Here is a 15,361-nt window from a genome sequence, read left to right as displayed (position 1 = left end):
CCACCTTGAAGAGCTGGAGAGGCACAGCTCTGTCCCCTGCTGAGATGCCCAGACTACCCTCTGAGCCTGAAGACCCTCCCAGGTGCAGGGCCTCTGGGAGGCAGGCAGGCACCTTCATGCCCAGCACCACCCTGGCCTGAGGACATAGGGCCAGCCTGACCCAGGCTCCTCTGGGCTTCTGGACTTAACTTCAGCCCTGGCCTCTCTGTCCCTCTTCCCTTCAGCTGCTACCTGCCTCCCCCAGGAACTCTGTGCCAAACAAGTCCTCAGAATCGGATTTATTACTGGGCCCTCTCCCTGGGGTCTCCCTTCCCGGGGACTCTGGGTCCAGACAGAGTGAGAGAGGGCACGTGCCCCCAAGAGTGTGGGGCTAGGCCAGCCCAAGCCTGGCACCCAGGCCCACCCCCCTGGTGAGGCCTGTGCCCGCTGAGCCTGGTGGCTGCCCGCACCCAGGTGCCAGTGCCACCCTGCCCGCCCCTAGCTCTTCTTGGCCTCCTGCTCCCGGCGCCGCAGCTTCTCCCGCTGCCTCGCAGCCTTCTCCTGGGCCTTGCGCTCCTTCTCCGCAGCTGCTGCCAGTTCCTTCAACTTCCGCTTCACTAGCGCCCGGTCATGCGAGTTGCTGAGCCCCAGGCTCTGGGGGAAAAATCCCAGGGTGGAGGAGAGCATCCCAGAACCTTCCAGGTTCGGCTCCAGCCAACACAAGCCTGGGGCTTCCTTCTGTCCCAGCGATACACCCTGAAGGGCAGCCTCTGCCTCCTACTGTGACTTGCCCAGGGATCAGAAGCCTCAGTGAGAGTGTGGAATTGGAGTGGTTGGGAGAGATGAGGCTTGAGGTGGGCCTCCCCATCCGTTTCTTCCCTCCCTCCACTTGGGGTTTCAGCCTCCACACAACCCTGCCCAACCTGCTGAGGCCCAAAGATGGGGAGTGACTTGCTCAAGGTCACAGAGCTGGTCGGTGGCCAAGGCCCCTCCCCACTACCCCCAAGCAACTCAGATGACAGCTGGAGACAGGCTGGGAACCTTCCAGCCGAGTTCAGAGGCCACCCTGCAAACCGTCCCCATGACACATCACTACTGCTAGCCTCTGAGACTGAGAATGGGGCAGAGCTGACCAGGGGAGAGGCTTGGCTTCCCATGATACTGGAAAACTCAAGTTCCAGAGGTCAGATGACCGTCCCAAAGGGAAAGATCAGCCTGGAGGCTTGGGCTGGAGCTAGATGATCAAGTTCAAGTGGTGGGCTTGGATTTCCAGCTGGATTGGGTTCCCCTACCAGACCCCTCTAGGACCATGCCTAGAGGTCAGAGGTCACAGCAGTGGCTGGAGAGCGGAAAGGCAGCTCAGGAGGCTGGGCCGAGGGTCAAAGTAGCATGAGGAGTTCCCCAACTTTGAAGATTGCCTCAAGCTCTGTCTGGGTCATGACCTTTGCACTCTGACCTACCTTCAGTTTGCTTCCGTCCAGCTGCAGGAGTTGTGGCCCATCCACTTGCCGGGCCGCAAACTCAGCGGCGTACTGCTCCAGATTGAGGCTATGCAGCCACTGGCCCACCTGCTGGCTGGTCCAGTGCTGGACAGTAGGGAGGGGCTCATCCAGGAACTGGGACAGAGACAGGAGAATGTGGGGAGAGGCTCGGCCGCAGCCTGCACACTCAGCAGGACTCCAGCCGGCATGGCGGCCAGCCTCACTCACCTCATCTGAAGACTGGGACAGCGTGTGGTAGGGGTAGGAACACTTGGCCTCCTGCCGGGGACCACTCGGGATCTTGGGGCTGCTGCTGGGGGGCGTGGAGTCGTCACTCAGGGTGGATTCCTATATGGGAAGGGGTGTGTGCTGATGAGGAAGGGAGCCCCCCGCCCGAGCCCACCACCCTGTCTACATGGAGCTGAAGTCCCGGACTAGGTACCCAAAGTTGCTCAGTGCCCTCTGAGCACAAGCTGGGAGCTGGGCAAACACAGGACATGGTGACTTGTGTGACATGTCATGACCTGGGGCCTTTGAGAGGCAGGCAGCCATCTAGGGGGCACAGGGCTAGAACTAAGCCAGACAGAAGAACTGGCAGGAATAGAGGTGTTAGGCTCAGTGCTGCTTCCTACAAGAAGCCCACCAGGACTCCCTCAGGTTGGGTCAGGTGTCCTTGGGACCTGACTCCTGGTATTACCCGTGACGCTGTCACCCTGCTGGTAGATGCCCTCACTGGATTATCAGTTCTATAAGGGCCTATGCTGGATCTTGCCCACCACAGTATCCCCAGGGCTGGGGGTCATGGAGCTTTGCAATGAAATCGGTGCAAGTCAGTGAGTAGATCCCCTCTGTGGGGGCCTTCATTTGTCATCTGTACAATAGAGGAGTGAGCCTGCCTCCCCCACCTCACTGTTAAAGCAAAAAGGTGTGCTTGGGGCCTGGTGATCTGGAGAGTGCCGATGAACATGAGCACACACTCAGTGCGGCTTCTGTCCCTGGGCTTGCTCCTCCTGCAGGGCTGTGAGCTCTCAGAGCACCAGGCTGGGGTCCTGTTCACCTCTATATCTCTGAAGCTTCACCCCACAAGCAGGTGGCCCAACTCCTAACAGGGTGTCACATCAGACCTGAGCCAGGCAGAGGGGTTAGCAGGCAGGGAGACCCCAGGCTGGGTGAACAGCAGGGCCCCGGTGTCAGAGATGCGGGAGGCCATGAATGAGTGAGGCAATGAACTACTGAGATGAGTGAATGAAGTCAGGTGACGATGGAGTCATGGAACACACAGTGCCTCTGAGGTGGACAAATGGATTCTAGGAAGGCCTGGATCCCCGTCTGACCAGGGTGTAGTATGTTCTCATGTCACCTGAATCCAGGGGCCAGTTTGGGGGCAAGAAAGTCCTGAGACTACCTGTGACGCTGACTTCTTAGGACTGAACCCCTCATGTTTAGGGGAGCAGGCAGGAGAAGTGACGTTGCCTGAGGACGCTGAGCCCTTGCCGCTGTCTGTGAACCAGGAAAAGGGCAGGAACGGGGAGGCCCCTGACCGGCCAGACCCTTCCACCGACTCCCTGTGAAGAGAGCATCCAGCATGGGTGTGGGCACCAAGGGGAGGCTGGGAGCTGGCACTGTGGGCACCTCTTACCTGCTGCCCATGGACAGGCGGTTGCTGCCCTTCTCCTTCCGGCTCTTGCCAGTGGATGCTCGGCGGAGGGTGACCCTGTGGGGAGGGCAGGGGAGTGGCAGAGCTGCTCTTATCCCAGCAGCTCCAGCTCTGCACCGTGGCCCCTCCTTCACTCACCCCAGGTCCAGAAACTTCCGGCGCGTCTTCTTATCCAGACCGATGGTGGGGCTGGCAGGCTCAGGAGGGCTGGCATCCCGGCTGTCATCTTTTGGGGACAGGGGGAGCAAAGAGCCAGTACAGTGGCTTGCCTATCTTCTCTGGCGGGTTGGCATATTCTTGATATAGAATCAGCCACCCTTGCTCTGGTGTCCTTCACTAGCTGTGTGACCTAGGATAAGTCACTTTTTCTCTGAGATTCTGTCATTTCAAATGTGGGGGTAATAATCCCTGACCATGTCATGGTATCTTTGGGATGCATAGGAAAGGCTCTGACAAACCGTAAAGCACTTTACAAATTGACAAGGTAGGGACCACTACTATTTTTTTGGGGGTGTAAGTTCTGCGGATGGAACTCAGGAGCACTCAACCACTGAGCCACATCCCCAGCCCCATTTTGTATTTTATTTAGAGACAAGGTCTCACTGAGTTGCTTAGTGCCTTGTTTTTTGCAGAGGCTGGCTTTGAACTAGCTATCCTCCTGCCTCAACCTCCCAAGCCTCTGGACTACAGGCGTGTGACATGGTGCCCGGTGGATCACTACTATTTACTGTTAACTTTAGCCTTCCAATCTTGGCTCAAATGTCACTTCCTCAGAGGAGTCTTTGATGATGCTCTCAAATAGGTCAGACACCCTGATAACAGGCACTTCCACCACATGCACATTTCCTGCGTAGCAATCATTACACTTTGTAACTGCACATTTAATTAAGGGATGATTCGATTGTTGCTCCTCTAAACTACACACCCCAGGAGGACAAGAACTGCCTCTATTTGCCCTATTTGTACCCTAGGATCCAGCAGTGTCTGGCACAAAGTAATTTCTCTGTAAAGGAATGAATGAACCTTGGTGTTCATTCTCCCCAGCTCCCCGTGGCCACCCAGTTCCACTGGGCGCAGCCACTGCCTCCGTGTCGCGGGGCGCGGCTGGGGAAGCTGCGGTGCCTGTGCGCACCGGCAGGGGGCACCGCCCGCGCTCACCTTCGCTGTGCGGCTCCGCGCGCGGGTGGCGGCGTACGAAGCTGGGCGAGCTGTCCGAGGAGGGTGCGGAGCGCGGCGGCGAGCTGGAGGCGGCAGCCAGGCCCTCGTGAGAGGCCGCGTTGTGCAGGGGCCGATAGCGTGTGAGCGGCGACGGCGGCGGCTCGTCCTCGTCCAGACTGCGCCGCAAACCAGGAGGCTCCAGGCAGAAAGAGCCCCCGCCCGGGGAGCCAGGGCCCGAGTGCAAAGGCGAGCGTAGCCGGTGCAGGGGACTCCCGCAGCCATCGGTCACCTGGGGGAGGGGACAGCCGTTCATCCTCCCCACTGTGCTGGAGCCCTGGCTCCTGAGTCCTTCTGGGGTCTGGAGGGAAGGTCTCCCGGTGAGCTGCATAGGGAAGGGTTGAGGTCCCTGGCCTTGCTAGCTATTATTGTGACCAATATTGAACCTGTGCTGGTCTCAGCTTCCTGATCTGCAAGCTGGGTCCTGGGGCACAACCAAGGCAAATGGAGCTTCTACTTTAATAGGAGGAGCTGGCCAGAAGTGAAGTGGCTGACATTTGGTAGCATTATTATTACATCAGCTCTCTGGGAATGAGGCTTCCCCCAAGGGCAGGGAAAGCCCAGGGGAAAGAGAGGTGTGGGTGGGTGGGTGTTGCCCCAACCTTGCCTCCAGGCCCATCGGAACCTTCACCATCCTCAGCAGAGCTGGCACTGTCCCGAAGCCTGGAGCGGGATGGCCGGTGTCTTCGGCCCTTGGCCAGCAGCTGGGCCCGGGCCTTGTGTAAACTGCTGTCCAGTCTGGCGGTCTCTGGCACAGCCAAGTCCAGATCTGCAAACCAGGTGAATGGGCAGAGACCAGTCACCTGAAGGTGGAGAGCCCAGAGGTCCACCTTGTTCACACCCCAGGCATTAAGCCAGTACTTCTGAGTGCCAGGCACTGCAAGGCCAGGGGAGATGGAATTCAGGGCCCCCCTCCGCTGGCTGGGGGAGAACTAATCATGTCAGCACATAAGTACAGCCTGCATAGAGGCACAGAGTAGCCGTATTTGGAGGGGTCAGAGGGGGAAACGCCAACCCAGCTCCTAAGGTCTGGAGTTTCCAAATGACTAGGTGGCATACGCAATGCTGAAAGTAGGGAAGCGGGGATGGCACCTCTAGGGATGGTGGGAGGGAAGCTCTGTAGGGAGAGGAACTGGACGAGGCTGCAGACATTATGGTGATCGTGGCTACCACTCAAGAAGCAACTACAATGCACCAGACACTACAAACATCATTTCTCATTCAAAACAACTCTGAGAGCCAGGTGTGGTGGCACATGCCTATAATCCCAGTAATTGGGGAGGCTGAGGCAGGAGGATCACAAGTTCAAGGCCAGCTTCACAATTTATCAGGGTCCTAAGCAACTCAGTGAGATCCTGTCTCAAAATTTTAAAAATTAAAGGAAAAAAAGAAAGGGCTGGAGATGTAGCTCAGTGGTTAAGTGCCCCTGGGGCTCAAACCTTGGTACAAAAAAAAAAAAGAGAAGAGAAGAAAAACAACAACCCTGGGAGGGGAGGCCCCCACAGCTACTATACACACTGTACAAACTGAGGCTCAAAGAGGTCGAGTCACTTGACTGAGCCATCAGCTAGCAGTCCTCTGGGATTTGAGCCTGACTAGACTGGCTCCAGAAACTGGCCCTGTGGGGACACTTGCTGTGTCACTCTTAGGGTAGTATTCAGAGAGAACACTGGTGAGCATTTGGGGCCTGCATTTGAAGTGAGGCCGAGGGACTCCCACAAGCCAGTGGCAGTGGCAGGAAGAAAGTCCCCACAGGCCTCTGAAGCCTGTCCTTGCCATCGGGGGGTCTGTGGCCCAGTGCTAGGTCCTGCATGATGACCCCAAGGAGGAGCAGGCAAATGCAGTGGGTCACACACAAAAGCACTTATGGATCAGTTTCACTTTTTGTGTACCTGAGAATGGTGCCCTCACGCTTGACTGGACCTGACCTTGGCACTAGGGTCTCTGAATAGAAAAGACTCTTCCTGCATCTCAACATGGTTCAACACCTTTCCCCTCTACACCTCCCTTGGGACCTCTGGGACCCCATTCCATCCCTGTCTTGCTTGTTCCTCCCTCTTTTCTGTAAACATCCCCAAACACACCTGGCTTAATGGCCACTTATGCCTATTTCTAGCTGACTGCTCCCCTGAATTCCAAGCCCAGGCACTTGGGCCATGGCCAGGGAACTTGCCGTGACAAAGGACCCCAGACACCTCCAACTCAATACATCAAAACAAACCCTCTGCCTTGCCTCAGACTGCTGACTTCTCTGGCTCCCTGAAAGGTCCCACTGCCTACCTAAGCCACCCAGGTCAGGCAGCTTTGGGCTACCGTGCTCCCTCAGCCCAACGCCCAGCTGGAAATTCATATGTCCAACTGTCCACTCAGCACTTCTGCTGACATGTCCAGTGGGCTCCTTCTTCTTCCACACCAAAACCCAACCTGTGGCTCTGCCTCCCCATAAGCTGCCCCCCCAGGCTCCCCAGTTTGATAGCTCCACTGGTTCCGTTGCTCAAGTCAACCCCCCAGAGTCATCCTTGACTTCTTTCTCTCCCATCCTACAAACTGATCCAGCCAGAATTCCTGTTGGCTCTACTTTCAAAATATATCTAGACATACTGAAATATTTATGGGGAAGTGATATGATGTTTTGGATTCCGTTCAAAATAATCCAGAGCAATGAGGGCAGAGAGTGGGAGGGACAGAGGCAAAACAAGACTGGCTGTGAGTCGGCGCTTGTTGAAGTGGGGTGACCTGGACATGAGCACATGGCAGAGTACACTGCACTCTTCTTTACTTCCTCTTTTTTTTTTTTTTCTTTTTTGGTACCAGGGACTGAACAAAGAGGTACTTAACTAATGAGCCACATGCCCAGCCACATTTTTATATTTTATTTTGAGACAGGGTCACGCTTAGTTGCTTAGGGCCTCGCTAAATTGCTGAGGCTGGCTTTGAACTTGTGATCCTCCTGCCTCAGCCTCCTGAGCCTCTGGGATTACAGGCGTGCAACCGGCTCTCTTCCCTACTTCTGGACATGGTTGGGAGCCGGGGATGTAGCTCAGCAGTAGGGTGCTTGTCTATCATGTGCAAGGCCCCTGTACCACCAAGGAAAAAATTATGGTTGAGACTTTTCAAAACATATTGTTTATGATTGAGTCTACACACACTCATCCATGCACACATGGACAGGAAAGAGAGAGGAGGGCAGGGAGCAGGCAGGTACTACTCACAGTGAGGTACCATCATCTCTTGCCTTGTTTATTATAAAAAACAAAACAACAACAACAAAAAAAACCTTCCCCCTTCTTTTCCCACATACAGTCTTTCTGCAGCACACAGCCTGTGTGATCCTAATGAAACCCGATGTTCTGTCACTCCTCTGCTCAGAGCTTCTGCTCTTCTCCCTCCCCTCCAGCAACCCTTCCTCACAGAAATCCAGCCTGCACCTCAGGGCCTTTGCATGTCTCTCTTCCTACAGAGCCCTTGGCTAGATTTCTACTTGCTTCTCTCCCTCACCTCCTTCAGGTCTTTGCTCAATTTCACACCGAGGCCCTTCAGACCACTCAGTTGATATCACCTTCCCACACACACTCCAAAAGCCCACTCCATTTTTCTTTCCACATCATTTATCACTTTCTGGCATATTGTGTAATTTTATTGTCTCTCTTCATTCATTAGAATGTCAGCTCCACAAGGACAGATTTTTCTCTATTTTGTTCACTACCCCAGGTGCAGAACAATGCCTGGTACATAGTACACATAGTAGGTGCTTAGTAAATACTTGTTTTTCATTTTGTTTGTTTTTGCAGTAACCAGGTCCTCACACATGCTAGGCAAGTGCTCTATCACCAAGCTACACTCCCGCCCCTTTTTATTTTGAGATAGGTTCCTACTGAATTGCTGAGACTGGCCTCAAACTTGTCATCTTCTTGCCCCAGACTTGTAATGTTTTTATTATTATTTAATTTTAGTCCTGGACATTAGACCAGGGTTGCTTTGCCACCAAACTACATCCCCTGCCTATTTTACTTTTTAATTTGAGACACAATCTCGCTAAGTTACCAAGGGTCTTGCTAAATTGCTGAGGCTGGCATCGAACTTGCAATCTTCTTACTTCAGCCTCCAGAGTGGCTGGGATTACAGGAGTGCGCCATCATGCCAACATTTTTGTAAGCACTCTTTTAATAAAAGAAGGAAATTCTGTTGACTGGCCTTTCTTGCACACGTCTGGCGGCCTGTCCTCCCCATCTAGACTGCACTATCTCAGCTCAGGCCTTCGCCAGTGCTCCCACCTCTGCCAGCGGCTGCCATCCCAGAGCGTGGCTTCTGCATCTGGGTACACTTCCCTTCCCGCACCTTCCACAGGTTAGAAGGAACTTTCTAAAGCACATTTCTTGCCATGTCCCCTACTCTCCTGCTTTGAAACCCTCTGGGGTCTGTGGGGGGTGGTGGGGGTGGATCCCAAAGCCAATATAAAGTCCAGCTCCCGAGCCTCAGCCCTGCATCAAGACCTGGAAACCCAGTTTCCTGGACTCCTCCTGCGCTAGACTCTGCTACCATACCTCAGGTAAGAGCACAGGCTCTGGAAGGCCAAGGGCACTTCTGTCACTTGCTGTCTGGGTGATCCTGGACAAGTTACTTACATTGGGTGCTGGCTCCCTCGTCTGTAAAAAGGGGCCAAACTAGCAGTGTCTTACTGAGAGCCTTGTCGTGAACATTAAGTAGAATCGTCCATATAAAGTGCTTCATCATAATGCCTGCAACTTGGCATTTGCTGTTGATGGTGTAAGCATGTCACTACCCAGTTTTGTTTTGTACCAGGCCTTGTCCTATGCCAGGGGTGGTGAACAATGCTCACACCATGATGATGTATTTCTGCCTGCCTCTGCCTCTGTCCCCACCTGCCCCAGCCCTCCCTCAGTGCCACAACTCCACCCTTCTTTGTCTGGCTGACTAACACACCCCTCCTCTTCCCACCTCCTCTGGCCTCACAGGATGGTCACCTTTGTTTGTCTCTGGTGCTCTCAGGATAAGGGCCCCCACTTGCTCCCATCCGAGAAATCAAGCTCCCTAAGGATAGTGACTTGGTCTGCCTTGTTCTTTGCTGACTCTCCCCAGAGCCTTGTATAGAACCTGGCACCTATTAGAAGCCTGTGGATCTTTCCAGAATGGCTGAAAAGACAAGGATGGCCTGAGGGCTGCTACTCATCTTAGACAGCCAGGCTGAGGCCTGGGTGACAAGAGCTGAGGTAATAGAAAGACCCAGAATTTTCTACAGAGAGGGAATGGTGCAGGCTTGGGCTTGGAGTATCTGAGGAGCAGCCAGAGGACTGGTGCAGCCTGCAAAGAGGAGCCAGAAATGGGCTGGTGAAAGGGGATGATGGACACAGAGAGGCTGCTGCAGCTAATCAGGGGCAGTGAGCGGCTGAGGGCTCTGAGGGGGCAGATGCTGGCTTAAGGACTGATTTTTTGGATCCAGGCTTGGCTCAATTCTCTGGCCCCGCAGCTGCACTTGCTTTGCTTCTGTGTCCACAGTCCCTGGGCTGAAGTGGGGAGGGGTCCGCCTTTCCCAGCCCTCGGACCCCCTCACCCAGACACCCCAGGCGTGGCCTGGTATCAGCAAGCCCTGAAGACTAAACCGCGGAAGAGGCAGAGCTACTCCCCACTGGGCTCTTCAGTGCCAGGCCCTCATCTAAGTGCTTCACAATTACTGGCTCATTTTACTTCCCATGACCCAGGAGGAAGGGACACTACCAATCCCCAGGGCAGCCTTAATTTGCCTGAGGGCACAGAGCTGGTAAGATCCTGCCAGGGCTAAAGACAGGCAGTCTGGCATATCTGTAACCACCAAATACACTACATCCTTTCTGAAGCACAAATGGGAGCAACTTTGAGTCAACTCCTGATTTTATGGGTTGGGAAGCTGAAGGTCAAGGAAGAAAGGTTTGGCCTGGGTAGGAGGGAGTTAAGGATGGTGTCCAGGTCTCCTGGCTCCCAGACCTGTACTATTGCACCCTCTACTCTCCTGTCACTCAGCTGGTGCTTAGCCAACCTGTGCCAAGGAGAAGGGCCTTCTGCTCCCGACTCTGGGCACCATGGTCACCCTCCATAGGACAGTTTAGAGGGCAAATGGAATCCTGGTGGTTTCAAAGTTTTTGTTTTGTTTTGGGCACTGGGAATTGAACTCAAGGGCACTCCACCACTGAGCCACATCCCCAGGCCTATTTTGTATTTTATTTAGAGACAGGGTCTCACTGAGTTGTTAGCACCTTGCTTTTTGCTGAGGCTGGCTTTGAACCTGGGATCCTCCTGTCTCAGCCTCCTGACCTGCTGGGATTACAGGCATGTGCAACTAACTCTACCCTGACAGTTTAGAAGTTTTGAGGCGAGGTCACCCAGCCTCTCCTGGACCCCTTGGTCTACCAGGCCCCTCAACCCCTTCTTCCACCTCTTGCCATTCCTTGCTTCCTCCTCTGTGCCCCCTCTTCTTCCCTCCTGCCCTGGGCAGTGGGAATAATGAATATTTAATTGCCTTTCCCATCAGGAAGCAAGGCTCAGCTCTCTCAGTAGAAAAGGGAAACAGGAAGGGCCTGGGTAAGGAGCAGAGGGTGGAGACTGGAGGGGGAGGGGAGGCAGGAAAGCCCAGGGGAGGCACAGCTCACCTGTTAAGCCAAGGGTTAGGCTGGGCCTGTGTGGGGACACAGGGACCCAGAGACTGAGGCCCAGGGGAGCCCCTGGGAGCCTGGGATGGAAAGCAGTGTTCCTCAGAAGCCAAGAGGCAGCAGCCCTGGTGTCACTGTGGCCAGGAGCAGTGGCAGGGAAAAGAGAGGAGGAAGATGGATATAGGAAGGCAGGGGACAAGAAGCTGGGAGCCCCCCATGCCACATACCTTAATCCAGCTGGGAAACAGCTTCTCCACCCCAGGGCCTGCTAGGAATGCCACCCTACTGGGGCAGTCAATTTCCAAATGAAGGTACAGGTGACCACGCAGGCACCCCAGTATGTGCTGAGGACAAGGCCATGCAGACCAGCATGTGGGGCCAATGTGGGGGTGTGAGGTTGTATGTGTGCTGCATTTGATTCCAGGGCAGAGCCCTGGAGTGAGGTCCCATGCACTATGCAGGTGACTAGGAGGTGATGCGTGTTGTCTGGGCTGGAATAGACAGGGATGGAGCACAGTGAGTCAGGAAGTCTGGGGTTCTAGACCCAGGCCTGTCACCTAACTTATCATGTGATCTTTAGAGCAAGTCACTTTAACACTGCATTCTATGCTCCTTTTCCGTGAAACGGACAGACCTAATAGAAATGACACAGTGCACGTGAGACCGAGTATGTGGCCTGGTACCAGAGTACGATAAGTAGATGAGGACCCACTAAGATAGTGGTGACAGAGCCAGGCCACAATACACACACACACACACACACACACACACACTGAACACCCGAAGGTCCACTCTCCCCCATTCCATGCCCAGTAGCCTTGGAAAGAAGTGCTCTTTGGCTGTGTCTATTGGTAGAGATGGAGTCAAATAGAACTTACCAAAAACCTCATCTGCGGGTTCTCGGAGCTTTGAAGAAGCCATGACTCAAGACAGCTGTGGAGACAAATAGAGAGAAAGAAAAAGAGACCCTGGATAAGAGGTTCAGGTTGGTCAAGTCAGGGGACAGGTCCATGGCTACACCTGCTCCTGGTCTGCTGGCCCCTTACTTTCCCTCAAAGCTTTTCTTACAGCCCTGGGAGAGAAGCCATCTGAGTCCTCCTCTACAGTGGGGGTGTCGGGGCAGCAGGCACAAGCAGAAGGGGATGGCTGAGCCAACCCTGAGCACAGATGCAGGCTGGCCCTGCAGTGGTCCAAGCCAACTGGCTGTTGCCGTCACACAGGGCTCTTCACTGTCCTGGGCCCTTCCATCACTAGTATCCCCTAAAAAGCTTTCAATCATCATAAACTGTCCAACATCAAGTATAGAAGAAGTCGTGGAGATTATTAAATCCGATCCTCTCATTTTACAAACACAGAAACAGAGGAGGGAGTGGCTAACCCACAATCACATAGCAAGTTAGTGGTAAATACAGAATCAGAGCCCAGGGTCTTCCAACCATCTACCTACCTATCTATTTATCTACCCTTCTGTTTGATCTGCTTGATTATCCACCCATCCATCCAGTCATTCATCCATTCCTCCCCCCACCTGTCTAACATCCATCCCATCCATCCAATATTAACCTCAATCCATCCACCCACCCATCTTTGCAACTATCAGTTCTGTATCCGTCTTCCATCCACCATCCAATCCTGCTTCCCCCCTCCCCACCGTCCACTGGGGCTCTCACCACCTGCCTTTCTGAACATGAGCTGTTCAGGAAACTGGCACCATCAGCAGGGCCACTGTTCTAGGCAGACTCACAGTTCTCCCTGTTCTTGACAGACGCACAGATGCAGGAGGGTATGAGGAGTACTCACAGCAGAACAGTGGACAGCCAATGCTCAGAGCATCAAGTATGTTCCGGGAAGGAGTGTGGATGGACCACGTTATTTTGTTCTTGTTTGCTTATTTGGTGGGAAGCAGGAAGGGATGGCAGGTAGGGAAGCCGGATATAGCAGGTGAAAGCATTTGGACAGGTTTTCCTAGCAGATGTAGGGGAATACTGATGAGAAGACAAGGAGGAAGCCTGGGAGTCACTGATGGTTTAAGGCAGGAACACTGCATAAGTAAGACATGATCTTCAGTTACTTCTAACACTCAGGTCCCTTAGAAAAGGGCAGGGCACTGGATTACACCATGTCCTTGACAGATGTGCAGAAGCTGGAGCACATACCTTCTGCCCCTCCTCCTCTGTTTCTAATGGTCTCACTGTGAGCCAGCCAGGCTTGAGATCTTAGTATCCCCACTTTTCAGATGTGAAAACTTGAGATGCAGAAGATAAGAAGCAGAACTCTGCCTTGACCCATGCCCGGTTCTTAGCGCTATCTTGAGGGATGGCCTGAAATTCCTGGGGTACTCCTGAGGAAAAAACACCCCCTAGGGGAAGGGACAGGGTAGAGACAGGAGAGCTGGTATACACAGCCTGGGATTAGGGGAAGTATTAAAACCATATTAAAACCACCTCCACCCCAGACACCATGGATACCTGGGGCTGAGCAGGTAGGGGAGGGGTTGGTGATGCAGGGCCTCCAAGAACCTTCCCAACATTCTTGAACTCTGGGGATTAATAGTAGCCAAGATCTAGAATGGTTCTTCCTGCCCTGAGGGGTCAGATGAGAAGGGAGGCTACCCTAAAGAATAAACCAAATTCTCACACTGGATCACAAAGTCTTATCTGACACTAGGGCCCAGCTGTCCCCTCTTCCAGAAAGCTGTCATAGTAGTTCTCCTGTCTATTTTTCTACATAGTTTCTAAACTCACCCTTCTCCAATCAGTGGGAAATGAAGAATTTTTCAGACTTCACTGATTCCCTACATGGGTCTTATCTCCCCATATCAGATGGGAGACAGGTCATGTATTCCCCCATTAGAATAGGGGCTTTCAAGACAGGAGCTTCCCATCAGAATAGGGGTCCTCTGAGGGCATCAGTGGTGTCTCCTCTTAGACACTGAGAAGGGAAAGCTCATGTGCTCTTTATTCAAGGACCTAGTCCAGGACTGAGACCCTCTTGTGTGTGGAAGCCCCTTTCAGCACCCTCTGGGGTGAGCTAGGGCTTCCAGGTGGCACCCACTCTCAGTCCACCTAATTCAACACAAACTCCTTTTGCTTTTCCCTTCAACAGCCAGCTCCCTAGGGTGTATGAGGGACTCAACCCTCCCTACACCGCCCCATGGAGAATTCTAGGGAAGCTTGATATGCAGAAGGTCACCAGACCCTGCCACCTCTCCTTCCAAAATTGAGTCTTGGAAAATTAGATACTCAACCTCACCCTCTTCCCTGGGTGAGAAGTGTACATGAGCACGTACACACACAGACACACACACAAACATACTCCTAGACAGGTAACAAGGGTAGAAATGAGCCTGCTCCTCTGGACAGCCACATTACCAGACCATTCTCTTCCCCTACAACTTCCAGTTTCTGGAGGAGCATCAGTGACCTCTGACTTTCTTCTGGGAGAAAGGGATGCAGGTGAGTTAAAAAATAAATCTGGTACCCAAGGGAAGGAGAAAGAGAAAGTAGAGGTGCACAATCTAGGGAGGAAGCAGGAGTAGGAACAAATAGTCACAGAGATTGGCGACGTCAAAGGGGGCTGAGAAGAAAGAGCCAAGAAAGAGCAGAGTGGGGCCAGAAAAGCAGTGGAGAAGGCAGAGAGCTGGGAGCCCTGAGTGGGGCCCAGGGTGGGGTGCCAGAGAGCCACTGCCTATGGGCTAGAGGAAAGAAAGGGGCCCAGGAAGAGGGGAGAGAGAGAGACAGACAGACAGACACAGAGAAAGTGCAACTGGGAAGGCCAGGCAGGATGGACTGTGGATCTAGGGAGGCTGTGCCCCTCCCTATGTGGCCAGTCTTCCACAGGCCCCAGGCTGGGGACAGCCTGCAGGAGTCCGACACCCCTCTTAAGCTCCACTGGACAGCGGGTGGAGGTGGGGACGGCTACCTATTTCACTCCCAGGGCCCCTCTCCCTAATCACAGCGGGTGGCCAGTTTCTCTCCAACCCACCAGTCCAGCTCCTCGCTGGGCACGAAGGAGTTAAGCCCTCTACCCCTTCCCCCACACCAGTGGTTTTTTTTTTTATTATTATTATTAATTTCTCTGGGAGAGAGGGAGGGGATTAGGGACACAAATCCTATCTCCGCCCCCTCCCCTGACAGCCCAGCTCCCCAGCCCCGCGCGGTCCCCCTAGGGATAGGGGGAAAAGGTCCCTATCCCTTGGACCCATCCAACCCCACTCGGGCCAAGTGGCCGGCCCGGCTTCCCTGTCCACCCCGGGGGCCCGGTCTCTCACCTCTAGCATCGGTCATCTTCAGTGGCTGGCGCCTCGGGAACCCCTCAGGCCCATAGTGCTCAAGGCGGGGGCCGGGCAGGAGAGGGGCGAGGGACCGTCACCCCGGCCGCGGGGG

The 15,361-nt window shown here is 54.0% G+C and overlaps 1 protein-coding gene across 2 annotated transcripts; it reads right to left on the bottom strand.

The window, feature by feature from the left end:
* Positions 1-263: 263 nt before the first annotated feature.
* Positions 264-15,361, bottom strand: Samd14 (sterile alpha motif domain containing 14). 2 transcript variants are annotated; one of them, XM_048789182.1, is made up of 11 exons: positions 13,445-14,998; positions 12,777-13,335; positions 11,855-11,909; positions 4,935-5,101; positions 4,276-4,564; positions 3,256-3,343; positions 3,100-3,174; positions 2,866-3,025; positions 1,689-1,808; positions 1,440-1,595; positions 264-633 (listed from the first exon to the last, which is right to left on the bottom strand). In XM_048789182.1, exons 3-11 carry the CDS (start codon positions 11,895-11,897, stop codon positions 478-480), a joined length of 1,254 nt encoding a protein of 417 aa, XP_048645139.1. In that variant the 5' UTR covers positions 11,898-11,909; positions 12,777-13,335; positions 13,445-14,998; the 3' UTR covers positions 264-477. The 2 variants fall into 2 exon arrangements, with proteins under 2 accessions (XP_048645139.1, XP_015351287.1); XM_015495801.2 differs by lacking the exons at positions 12,777-13,335; positions 13,445-14,998 and adding an exon at positions 15,247-15,361.

Source organism: Marmota marmota, unplaced genomic scaffold, assembly GCF_001458135.2.
Source record: "Marmota marmota marmota unplaced genomic scaffold, marMar, whole genome shotgun sequence".
Classification (NCBI taxonomy): domain Eukaryota; kingdom Metazoa; phylum Chordata; class Mammalia; order Rodentia; family Sciuridae; genus Marmota; species Marmota marmota.
Note: the sequence above shows the minus strand (reverse complement) of the source record. Positions and strands in the feature narration are given on the sequence as shown.

Bases quoted from the DNA above. Each gene is read 5' to 3' on its own strand.
- Samd14 (XM_015495801.2), bottom strand. From the start codon at position 11,897: ATGGCTTCTTCAAAGCTCCGAGAACCCGCAGATGAGGTTTTTG. The intron at 3,026-3,099 runs GTAAGAGGTGCC...CTCTCTTCACAG, and splicing joins CGCCTGTCCATGGGCAGCAG to GGAGTCGGTGGAAGGGTCTG. The intron at 1,596-1,688 runs GTGAGTGAGGCT...TCTCTGTCCCAG, and splicing joins TGTCCCAGTCTTCAGATGAG to TTCCTGGATGAGCCCCTCCC.